Genomic DNA, 12,387 nt, shown 5'->3' with positions numbered 1-12,387 from the left:
CTGTGGTCAGACAATACTGACAGGACAAATGCTCAGAAATGCACACATTATCCAGGAGAGAACTGGCAATTTCTCTGGAAAAGACTGAAAGTAGAAGAAATGTGCTATAAATAATTTTACAAAACCCTGAAGTAGACAAGACCCAACTGCCACATGCTGGCTGGCACATTGGGCATGACATTTACAAACTGTTGGTATAATTTCAAACAGCTTGCCCTGTCCTAAATATGTTTGCAGTTGGAAAGATATATTTTCGACGCTCAGTAATTTTTGTTTTATTAAAGAAAAAAAATCAACCAAGTACAGAAGGTTTGATGACAAGTTGCAAGTGGAAATGCTTTCCCACACTAATGATTTGCTAGCATGAAAAATAGGTTATTATGGAGGAAGTTTTTCTTGACTCCTTGGCTGTAATTTATTTTAAAAGCTATTTTAAAACAGTGAGACATCAAATGCCAAGAGGCATGTGGGGGGTTACCACTACTTGCCAAACAGGGGAAATTGTCCAAAGATAAGTAAGGGTGAACAGAGTAAAAACAATTCTGTTTATTTACCAGAGAGTTTTATTTATTTATTTTTTCTTTTCCAGAACATGGAACTGAGCTTGTTTTCAATAACTTTGGCTGATTTACTGGAATTTATTTATTTACCTTTGAACAACAAAATTGCAAGTGCAGACTGAGAGAAACGTACATATTTCTATTGCAGACATACTTTGCTATCCCTCCAAATCCACTTACAGCATCATGCATGCTTTTTCTAATATTTTTTATCTTGCCAAGGACTTTGACTTCCATTTTTATATATCGTGGGTTTTATAGGTTTTGTTTTTTCCTTTTTTAATTTGTTCTTTTTAGATATACATGACAGTGGGGTGCATTTTGACACATTGTGCATACATGGAATATAATTCATTCTAATTAGGATCCCATCCTTGTGGTTGCACATGATGTGGAGTTTCACTTGTGGTATACTCATATATGAACATAGGAAAGTTACGTCCGATTCATTCTACTGTTTTTCTTATTCCTATGGTTTATAAGTTTTTTAAAAAAGACTCTCATTTTTCTTTCAATATATCCAATTTTATTGTCCTCAATTAAAAGATCCTTTGATAAAACTTTGAAAGAATGAGAATAAAAGAGAAAAAGGAAGATTATCAAATCAACTTTCAGCGAATTTATAAAGAAAAAATATATGTACAATGCAATTTCTCAAGTAAAGTTCAAGTATATATTTATTTTTTAAAAAACATTTCAGATATTTGAACTCAGTGTAATTTTTTTGAGGAAGTGTGGGTCACCCGGCATTGAACTCAGGGGCACTCAACCACTGAGCCACATCCCTAGCTCTGTTTTGTATTTTATTTCACTGAGTTGCTTAGCACCTAACTTGGATGAGGCTGGCTTTGAACTAGCGATCCTCCTGTCTCAGCCTCCTGATGTGCTGAGATTACAAGTGTGCGCACTTAACACTGCACCTAGACTCAAACTATTTTTTACTCCAAAAAAAGATCCAGTAAAAAGTGGACAAAATTTAGAGCTAATTGAATCAGACATGGGTTCAAATTCAGTTTCTGCCATTTACCAGCTGTGTGGCCTTGGGGATAACCCTTAATTTCCCTGAATCTTAGTTTACTCCTAAGTAAAAAGGAGATGGTAACACTTACCTTCAGCATTAAAGAACTTGGCTTATAATGAGTAGATGGTAACTGTGATTATTAATAATGTATAATGTGTTATTGTTGTTCTTTATGCAACAATAAAGTATGTGGAATGTACATTAAGTAGCACTTGGAATGGGTCAGTTTTGTATTTTGATAATCTTATTTACTTATTACTATTGGTATTGAAATAGATTGCTTAACACCTCAGTGCATTCACCAATACAGTGAGATTACATCCTTCCCAGCTTTCCCCTAAAAGATGATTATGACATTATCTGAGTTGAATTGGAAAGTAAAATACTAAGGTAAGCATCACTTCTTTATATACATATATATATTCCAAACAGGGTGAATTTAAAGTGTCAGAGAGGTACCTCACCATGGACGACTTGATAACTGCCCTGGAGGGGAACAGAGTGAGGGAGATGTTTGGCTCTGGCACAGCCTGCGTTGTCTGCCCAGTTTCTGATATACTATACAAGGGCGAGGTAAGACAAGCTGTTCTTTCCTTCCTGTTATTTTAAAACATTTGCCTATAATTTAATTAACTTTTAAATGTGTGAATAAAATTTTATTTGGACCCAAGACACAGAGGGTTGTTTTATAACATGGCATTACATTAATCAGGACAGTTTGTTCAGATGAACCTGTAATGGCATATTACAACCACCTTTCCAGTGATTTCATTTAAGCTCTAACATGGTAGGAACTCAATTTTGTCTTTGGCAAGTGTCATGTCTGTGTTACCTCACCTTAGGACTGGAGCTGTGCCAATGGACTTCCACTTTTATCTCTTTCCACCAGCTCACTAAAAAAGGCTCAGTAGGTAGTTAGAATCAGTAAGTAGTTTTCTGATTTCCAAAACTATTGGATATGGAATGCCAGATACTTATGAAAAATGCATTTGAATGGTCAATTCCTTCACTTATTTCTATCAGTATTATTATTATTAAGTAGACTGCAGTATTAAAAAAATTTCATTTGGCAAACCCAGTACGTTAACTAAAATATTCCCAAGAAACTTGAGGATTTGGCTGGAAGTAATGTTCTCCTCTCAGTCTGATTTTGTATGTATGGTACTTTTATTATCTTGCCAGTGCTTTGAATTTCCCCTTTAACAAAGCTCTAATACTCATGATTAACATCAGCATCTACCTTTAGAACTTAGAGACACGTGAGAATTATTCTTACAAGATGAATTGACTTAAATGGCCCGTATTAAATACAAATTCCACTGGTCTTTAAGTTCCACCACACAATTATTTTCCTCAGCAAATCAGATTGATTTTTCTATAGACTTTAATGGTGGCTGCTTCATTGATTAAGGTTTTAGAACTTGGCTTTTAAGGGATGGTTCCTGACATAAATCCACATGCAGATTGATTGTTTCATGGGAAAAGAATTATACCGTTTTATATCAGTACTTATACTGATTATAAAGCTAGTGTTCAGTATTTTATTATGACAGTACCTAGGTAACAATATCTGTCCCTTTATTAAAAGAAGCTCTCACTAGGTCAGATTTTTTAAAATCCAGTTATTATTTCACCTCTAGAAACAAGTTTATAAAGTTTCACCTTTTTAATGGTTCTGTTTTAGAAGGCACTTAGAGCCAAAAGTTACATCTAATTATCCTATTATACTAAAAGGCATAATAAGAAAAGTGTTTGAGAGTACAACTATCTACTAAAATCAAACTACCCAAAGCCCACAGCCAGTGAGGCATGAATGGGCATGACTCACATACAAATTAGGGGCATGCAATCTCTTTCAGCCACAAATTTAATTATGTTGTCCAGTATTATGGAGGTCATGGTCCTTAGAGATTTTACTTGCACCCGAGGTAGATTTAGAAGCCTCTTTTGTCAAGACATAGACAGACTTGCTTCAATTAATACCCCAAAATGTTATCCTCAAATTATCTCATTTCTCTTTTATAGACGATACACATTCCAACTATGGAGAATGGTCCTAAGCTTACAACCCGTATCTTGGACAAATTGACTGATATCCAGGTAAAGACTTCTTTCTTTTGAAATACCACATAGGAGTTGGAGGTGTGCTTAGCATGTGTAAGGCCCTGGGTTTGATCCCCAGGACCAAAAAGCAAAAATAAAAATAAAATACCACCTGATTCCATCTGGGAAAAAAAGAGTAAATATTACAATTTGAGATCAGTAAATTAAATTTAAGGAAACCATTCCTTCTCCTATGGGTAGGCATGAGCAGAGCAATAATGGAAAAGAAGTTACATATTAAAAGAGAAAGAGAGATTATTAGAGACTCCAGATTAACATTTTAACAGTAAATGTAAATTTTGATAATACTTAAGTCTCATCAAAAAGTATGACATTTTCGTTTAAAAAATACTTGAAAACAGAACAAAACATAGGAAACAAACTGTTATCTGTGATTCCAACACTGAGGTAGAACTGCTGTACTCTTGAAGCTCTGCACCTTCAATATTGAGTAAGCCTTTGTATACTTTTAGACCATAATTTCCCCCCCAAAATGGAGTCAGATTATACATAATTTTGATCCCTTTGCTTTTTCATCTGAAATCACTTTCTCAATACCTCTTATATAGTTCAATTGAATTCTATTATATTGATACATTATCATTTTTTAAAGAAATCATATTATTGAACATTTGTGTTGCTGATGATTGTTTTCACTTCTCTGAATAGTATATAATTGATTATTTCCTTAGGAAAAACAATCCCCTGGTGTTGTATTGAGTTGAAGGGCATGCACCCTATTTTTTCATACCACTAGCTTTGTTTCACCCATTTTTTTTCTGAGTAACAACCTTCAGTAATGTCTCATCAGGCAGTCAAGCAGACATGCCAAATATCAGATAACCCTGGGCTACCTAAAGAAGAGACTATTCTATAATTTACATACCGTTTACAAGTTGGAAGATTTTGTTGAGCCCAGATACTATCATTGCCTGTTACTGAAAAATATTGAGACCAATATTGAAAACTCAAATAAAATCTAATACTTTAGGTAATGCCAGATGATATTGAGTCATAAAACTAAGCAGATTTAAAGGTGGCTGGGAATGCAGCAGGTACCTAGAGAGTAAATGAGGTTCTTGGGTAGTGATAAAAATGGTATTCTTACTTACTTACTCAATAACTTTTATGTAAGCTTTATGGTATTAAAAGGAAAGAATGGTTCTGGGTTTGAATTAATGAGCTGCCTTACTTCAACAAAGTTTTCGCTAAGAATTTTCTGTAAGCTGAAAAAAAAGAAAACAATAATTTTCATATTGGAAGAGAGAAAAATATCACTCAGTTTTTTTCTGCTTTTGTATGCAGAAACAAGTAACTTGAGGGATAACTAATAAACAATTGCTGAATTGATGGCTCAAACATTTTAATTTTTTTCAGAGTTGTCTAAATAAACCTGATGAAGATGATAAATTATTGCAGTTTTGCTCAGATAAAGAACATAAATGGAACAAAAATAGTCATAATCGGATAGATTGAGAAAGCCTTTTTCCATAGGAATTTAGAGATATTTTAGGAGGGGAAGAAGTGTGTCCATAAATGAGAAGAGAGAAAGATTGCTTCAGAAAATTTTCTTGCACAAATTATACATTTATAGCAGCTAATACCTAAAATGAGATTTCAGGGATGTCTGTTGAAGATTATATAAAATAAGAAAATTTAAGTGCTGGGGATGTAGCTCAGTGTGAGCACTTGCCTAGCATGTGTAAGGCCCTGGGTTCAGTGTCCATTACTGCAGAAAAGAAAGTAAAATTTAAACTCACTTGATTTAGTTGTAAAGGCTTCACAGAAAAGTCACTACATTGAGAGAAATTTCACCACTGTGCTGGAATTGAAAGAAAGACCTAAGCATAGATGTTCAGTAAACATAGTCATGGGAAGGAATCACTTGGAGGCAAAAAACAGAAAGGGGACTCATTAGCATTGAGATGCTGACATGTATGCATGAGACCCAAAAGTATGAATGAAAGAGAAGCACACACACGGAATTTGTGGGCAAGCTGGGAATCCATTATTAAAGTTCTCAAAGAAGAACATTTTTCAAAGCAATATCATGGAAGCCGAACTTTAGTGATTAAAGAAAATGTTCCTGAACTTTTCCCTCTAATTTTATATGTTCTTTGTGTGCCTTAGTGCCATGACTAAGAAGAGAAATTCATAATTCCTCTTTTCACTTTAGGTAGTAAAATATAATGGTAGAAACCCTAAAAACTAATGATCGATTCAGAGCCCCACAGTGAACAAAGAAACAAAAGGATACAGTCGGGGGACATGTGGGCAACTACAGCAATTCTGAATTAACCACAAACCAGAAGCTCCACATCTGCTCCACATTGAGCCAGAGGACCACCCTTCATAGTCTAGGACCACACCTTCCTTCTTCACTTATTTTATGCCTGTGTGCACGGAACCTAAAGTCTCAAAAATTGTTCTCATACAAGATGGCAAATTGGTGCTGTCGGCCAAGCTACTAGGTTGTCTGTTTCCAAGAAAAATAATTTAAGTAATTACTGAAGAAAAAGCATGGCATTGCATCATGCTTCACATTTGATCTCTTTTGGCATTACATGGAAACACAAATGGATCCTACAAAGCACTCTGGTAAAATTGAAGATGAGGGATACAACAACCACCAAAAAAAAATTTTTTCAAGATTCTTGCCAGAATGACCCAGGGGGAAAATTCTTCTTAACCACAGATTTGACTTTCATTTTAGCTTCTGTACTTCTGCATGAGTCAGAATCTCTGAAGTTAAGTATTCATCCCATCATCTCATTTAGCTAATTACCCATATTGCTCTTTGGGTCTTAGATTACTCCACAAATAACCTCCAAGAAGGGGAACATTTCCAAGAATAGTTACTTTCTTTTCCCCATTTTTTTGTTGTTGTTGTCATTTTTTAAGCAACAACAACAACAAAAACCTGTCTTTGTTCATATTAACCAAGTGTAAACTTGGAGAACATTCGTCATGTTGTCTGTTTCTTTTCTCTCCTATCATACTTTGCTGTTCCAGTTATTCACTATCATATTCACCTTTGCCCCCACTTTGGGGCAAAGTCTTTTCTCCAAAGGTGCTGTACTCTCTGATGCCACCCATCTTTACAGCACCTTGTATAATTTGCCTGTCTGATAAGGTCTTGGTTATCTTCAATACTCATCTCTTTTTAAGTCTCTCTTGAACATTAACTCTTTCCTGCATCTCAAATACACATACACTCACTTAAGTGTTCCACTAACCATAGTTTCAGGGATTACCATCTAATACATTATAATGAGCCACACCCTTATATACCCTGCTTTGAAAACCTGTTCAGATGTTGAAATTGTTTATTTTCTTGTCATGCCCCAGGGTTCACTCAGGTTCTAGGGCAGAATACACAGGCCACGGGGTGCTTCTTCAGAGAATTAATAAAGCCGTGAATAGCTAAGTAAGACACCAGGAGAGTACCAAAGAGGAAAAGACCTTTTGCTTTTGTTTATTAACACTTACTAAGAAGGGAGAGGGAATATCTTGAAGGATGTTGTTTTAGTCAGTTTCGTGTTGCTAAAGTGACATACCTTGGGCAACTAACTTTCCTAAGAGAACAGGCTTATTTAGCTCACAGTTTTGGGAGGTTCAAAACCTAAGATCACCGAGCCTCATTGATTTGGCCTTTAATGAGAGGAGGAGATCAATGACAGCAGTGCATGTCACAGCAGCTGGTTACATCTTGAGCCAGGAAGCAGAAGGGATGGGCCAGGTTCCCAATGACCTAAGGACTCTCTCTAGGTCCCACATCACAAAGGTTCTACCACCTTTCAGTAACACCACCCTGGGGACCAAGCCTTCAATCATGGACCTTTGGGGGACACCCCAACCAAAACCCAAACCATAGAGAGTGTCAAATTATTTTTCAACAGAAGACTTTCATATTTTCCAGGTGAGATACACATTGACACTGTTATCTGGATCACATAAAAGCTAGAACCTGACTCTTAATCACCAGCGGTAGCAGTGTGAGTGACCAGCATGGCTGCCATTGAGGTTTCAGAAAGTGGGGCGTAGTGACTGCCGAGACCCAGGGATAGACATCTTAAGTACTTTAGGAGAGAAAGGCTAAAAGGGACCGGAGCAGGATCCCTATTAACTCTGGATCCTGATAGAATCAAAGTCTGTTTTCTCACTTTCTCTCTCACTCAAAGCTTGAACTTTGAAAGCACAAATGACTATTTAGCAATTATTATACTTTTTTTTGTTCTCAATTGAGCAGCTCAGTTACTTATGTGTGGGGTTAGAAGCTTCTCCAATATCCCAAGCTGTCCTCAGTGTACAGAGAAACTTCCCTCCTGATTACCCTGATGACTAACTTCCTTGACCAGTTTCCAGCCCCTGCGGTTCACAGCACACCCTTTTCCACATGTTACAGAACTACAAAGCTTTGCCCAGCCCTTCAATAGTGTTTAGAACAACGATGACAAATTAGTAGCTGGGGGCGGCACTGATTATATTTTTATTGGCATTGCAGAGAGTGAGTACATGACACACAGGTTGTCCTTGTGCATTGCCAAGAATTTTCTGCAGAATGTAAAGGCATTGAGCAAAAGCCGTATGAAATTATTTGCCATATGTATCTCAAATGTGAAGCAATGGCCTTGTCATTAGTCATGTTTTGGTTTGGGGTTCTATCTGAAATGTTATAGAGATTGAAATTCTGCACATCATACTAAACATGTGGGCTCTAAACACCCTTCTGCAGATGTTACCTAGTCTGCCACATTACTTTGGCCCCCATCTCTGATTCCAATGAATAAAGCCAGGTAAATATGACTTGGGGTGGGCCTGCGAATGTTGAAGGTTCCCTGTGGGTTTTGTAGTAACGTTGACAATAGTACAAACTGAGCATCCCTATTCCAAAAATCCAAATTCGAAACTTTGAGTGGCAACATGATTTCACAAGTCTAATGGTTCAGTGTACACAAACTTTGCATCATGTACAACATTATTAAAAATGTTGTATAAAATTACCTCCACACTGTGTATATAAGGCATATAGGAAACACAGGTGAATTTTGTGTTTGGACCTCAGTCCCGTTCCCCAAGGTACTTCAATGTGTATATGCAAAAATTCCCAAACAAAATAAAACAAAACTGAAATTCAAAGCAATGGTCCCCATGCATTTCAGATTAGAGATACTAGATCTGTATAATGACTTCTTAGCTCGTGTAGGCATGCTTTCTCTTTCCCTTTCTTCTGTGAACTCCTACTTTTAAGGAAGGAATTCTTAGCTTTGCTAAAATCTTCCATCTCTACTTAGAATTATTTTTCCTTGAAAAATTGAATCATCCATCTGTCCAACAAACAATTTGATGGCTAAATACCTAGGTCTTCACATGATGAGTTACCTGTAATAATAGCACATTTCTTAGGTAAAGCTCAGAATGCTACAATTTCACATAAAAGTGTAAATTGCAGGATGAGAGGGGTCAAACTGAATCCGCATTATGCAGGTCTGTAGAGTGATATGGACTAGTCTGTCATTGTAACCAAAATTGATTTTTGACCATTTATAAAACAACTAATAAAAGTAAATTTACTTTAACCAGTGAGATTCAAGGTGAAGTGATAGTAATCATGATCCACAAAATGTCCATATACCAACTCTCAATTATTAGTGATGATAAAAGTCAGAATCCAAATAAAGAAAATAAAACAAGTGCTTTGCTCTGAACCTTAAATGATGAAGACATCATACATAAATGAGGCACCATTTGGGCATGTGTTGTCCAGTGTTTGCCCTTTTGGGCAGCTGGATCTGATGTGGACTAAGTCTCATGTCACTTGGCTTCCCTCATACTCTTTCTGGTCTGAACCATAGGCAGCATGTAGACTTTGTCTCAATTCCCACTATTCTTATGTATTTGATGGTTTCTGCTCTGAGTTTTAAAAAAATGTCTTAGGAGGGACACAGTACTGCACAGTGTGATTCAGGAGAAATAACATTAGAGGCAGGAGAGCTGGGCTTCTGCCTAAGTGTGATCAGAACCTTAGTGTCCTTGTGTATGAAATGACAGGCTTGGATTAAAATTCACTGCTCTTCACACTTATGATTTGTTCTGTTCTGTTCTGGTACCAGGAATTGAACTCAGGGGTGCTTAACTACTGAGCCATATCCCCAGCCCTTTTCATTTTCTACCCTAAGAAAGGGTCTCACTAAGTAGCTTGGGGCCTAATTAAGTTACTGAGCCTGGCTTTGAACTTGCAATCCTTCTGCTTTAGCCTCCAACTTACTGGGATGAGAGGCATTTACCGCCACTCCCTCATACCTGTTTTTTTGTTTTTTTTTTTTTAATATTTTTTTAGTTGTAGATGGGCACAATGCCTTTACTTATTTGGTTATTTTTTTATGTGGTACTTAGGCTAGAACCCAGTGCCTCACACAAATGAGGCAAGCGCTCTACCACTGAGGCACAACCCCAGCCCCTCACACTTGGTTTTTAAGCAGAACTTTCTTCAAAAGATATCTTTCCTGGAATCCCAATATATAAATGCCGCAGTCTGGCTGGGCACAAATCACAAGCCACTCACAGCTTTGTAGATTCAAACAGCAATTCTTTATTCCCGATCTCACACCGGCCTTCTACAAACACGTTCTGGGGAAATCCACGTTCTCTGCCCAAATCCACACCTCCACTGGGCTTCTGTCTCCCAAAAAATACTGTCTGAATCCCGTGAGAACTCAAGAGGAACTCAGGCAGCAGGATACTCCCTATTCCCAGCAGGAATAACCTTCCTAAACTGGGAACGCCCTAAACCCGGATCCGCCCTAAACCCGGATCCGCCCTGGTCCTTGAGCAAGGTCACCTTACATGCAATGTCACTGCAAAATGTCCTATTTCCACGAGTCCTTCCACTAAGCAACATGGGGTACGCTGGCAAGGAAATTGTCATACCTACTTGGCTAATGGCTCCCAGCATCTCCCCCCTTCTGATTAATTAAACAACAAGTAATGTGGCTTAAGGACCGTGCCTGGTAGGTTGTCCAATTCAACATATAAAACAGCTAAAAGTAAAAGAAATAACATCTGGAGTCTCTTACTTGGGTCTTGCCCTATATTTAAGATGGTTAGTAAAGTCCTTTCTACTTCAGAAATTCTGATTCATACTAATTTAAAGTTATATTAGGGCCAAGTAAACCAGTTCATGTGGAAAGGGACATGGTCTGAGTGATTTGGGCAAACTCAAAGTGACAGATTCAATGCCCTCATTCCCTGGGCTGGGAAGACGTATTCCAGGTCTGTCTCCACACACATGGCTTTGTGGACAGGTAGAGGGCAGTCAAAGTGATGGTCGAGAATGTGGAATTTGATGTGACAGAGACCTTGCCTAAGATCTGGGATCTTAAGTACAGTGTTAGGCAAGTTATTTAACCTCTGTAATTAATAATATTCAGCTTTCTCATCCATAAAATGGGATTGATAAATCACCTACTGTCTGTCCGTAGTTTCTGTGAGGACTGAATGAGGTCACAAGTCTGGGAAGCTCCTGGCTTGCAGCTATGCTCAAAGGGTGACAGTTTATTTAAACACAGATGTTTATTGAGTGAGGAAACAAATATTGAATAGAACTGGCTTTCCATTTCTGGCACGTAATATCTTTGTTTCAGGTTTGTATCATAGCAGATTATTTGCTAGTGCAAATAAGCAAATTCTGATCATGATACTAGCTACATGACTTTTAAAGGAACAGGAAAAATTGGGATGCTAACATATTACAAATAACTTTGAGTTAGAGATGATCTATGAGGATCTTCAACTTCATTTTATGCATGAACATGAAATAAGTGCACTTCAGAATCAGCGGGAAATGCATCCCCAGATTTTCTGATTCCGTAAGTCTGAGCTGGGGCCTGGAACTTTCCATTTCTAACAACCTGATGCAGGTTGTGTGAGGAATACACTTGGTGCAGCACTTTTTAGAGAAGAGATAACAATAGTTAATTTAACTCAGTTATTTTACTTGCGGAAGAGAAGCAAAATACAGAAATAGTGATAAGAGGCTTGTACTTAAATGATACATGAAGGACACACACCAGCTATAAATTTGTTCAGCAATCATTATAAAAATTTGTGATTCTTTCTAGCTATTTGTTTTTTTAAATAGATGTCCTTATAACTTTCTTATATTTTTGTAAGCTCTTTCTTTCTCTTTCTCTCCTGCCTGCCTTCCTTCTCTCTAATCTTATTTTTAATATGAATATATATGCTTTTAATGTTCAAAATGGAAGCGAACTCTTTGTATAGCTTTGGTTGTGTGAAGTTTGTTTATAACCTATTCCCACACTGTGAGCTTTTGTACTGAATCATGTTTTCTTGCTTTTATTCTAGTATGGAAGAGAAGAGAGCGACTGGACAATCGTATTATCCTGAATGAAAAATGCAGAAAATCTACTGTGTGCTTTTGGACTAGACTTCTGCATTTGAATTGTGATAGCTCTTTTTGCCTACCTGTTAGTAGTTGTGCATAATGTAGTTTGCATTATTAGTGTGTTACAAGAATGACTTTTTTTCCCCTTGTGCCAGAGAACATGAATCATAATTGTCAAATGGTGTTTTGTAGGCTTGGTAGTAGTAGTTTACCTTCCTACCTTTTCCCAGAAAGATAATAATGTAAGCCATATAACAGAATTTTCCTTAATAATTTGAGTGCTTCCCTTAGTAGTTCAC

At 37.1% G+C, this 12,387-nt stretch overlaps 1 protein-coding gene across 7 annotated transcripts in view; it reads left to right on the top strand.

Moving 5' to 3' along the window:
- The window catches only part of Bcat1 (branched chain amino acid transaminase 1), a 68,749-nt gene extending 56,659 nt beyond the window's left edge, over positions 1-12,090 (top strand). For 5 of the 7 annotated variants that reach the window (XM_076852731.1, XM_076852728.1, XM_076852726.1 and 2 more), the window contains 3 exons: positions 2,014-2,154; positions 3,607-3,681; positions 12,049-12,090. In XM_076852731.1, the coding sequence (XP_076708846.1) occupies positions 2,014-2,154; positions 3,607-3,681; positions 12,049-12,090 (258 nt within the window). The remainder of the gene's footprint in view (positions 1-2,013; positions 2,155-3,606; positions 3,682-12,048) is intronic. The other 2 variants (XM_076852730.1, XM_076852732.1) reach the window with 1 other exon arrangement.
- Positions 12,091-12,387: the final 297 nt, after the last annotated feature.

Source organism: Callospermophilus lateralis, chromosome 4 (genome assembly GCF_048772815.1).
Source record: "Callospermophilus lateralis isolate mCalLat2 chromosome 4, mCalLat2.hap1, whole genome shotgun sequence".
In the NCBI taxonomy this organism is placed as follows: Eukaryota; Metazoa; Chordata; class Mammalia; order Rodentia; family Sciuridae; genus Callospermophilus; species Callospermophilus lateralis.
Note: the sequence above shows the minus strand (reverse complement) of the source record. Positions and strands in the feature narration are given on the sequence as shown.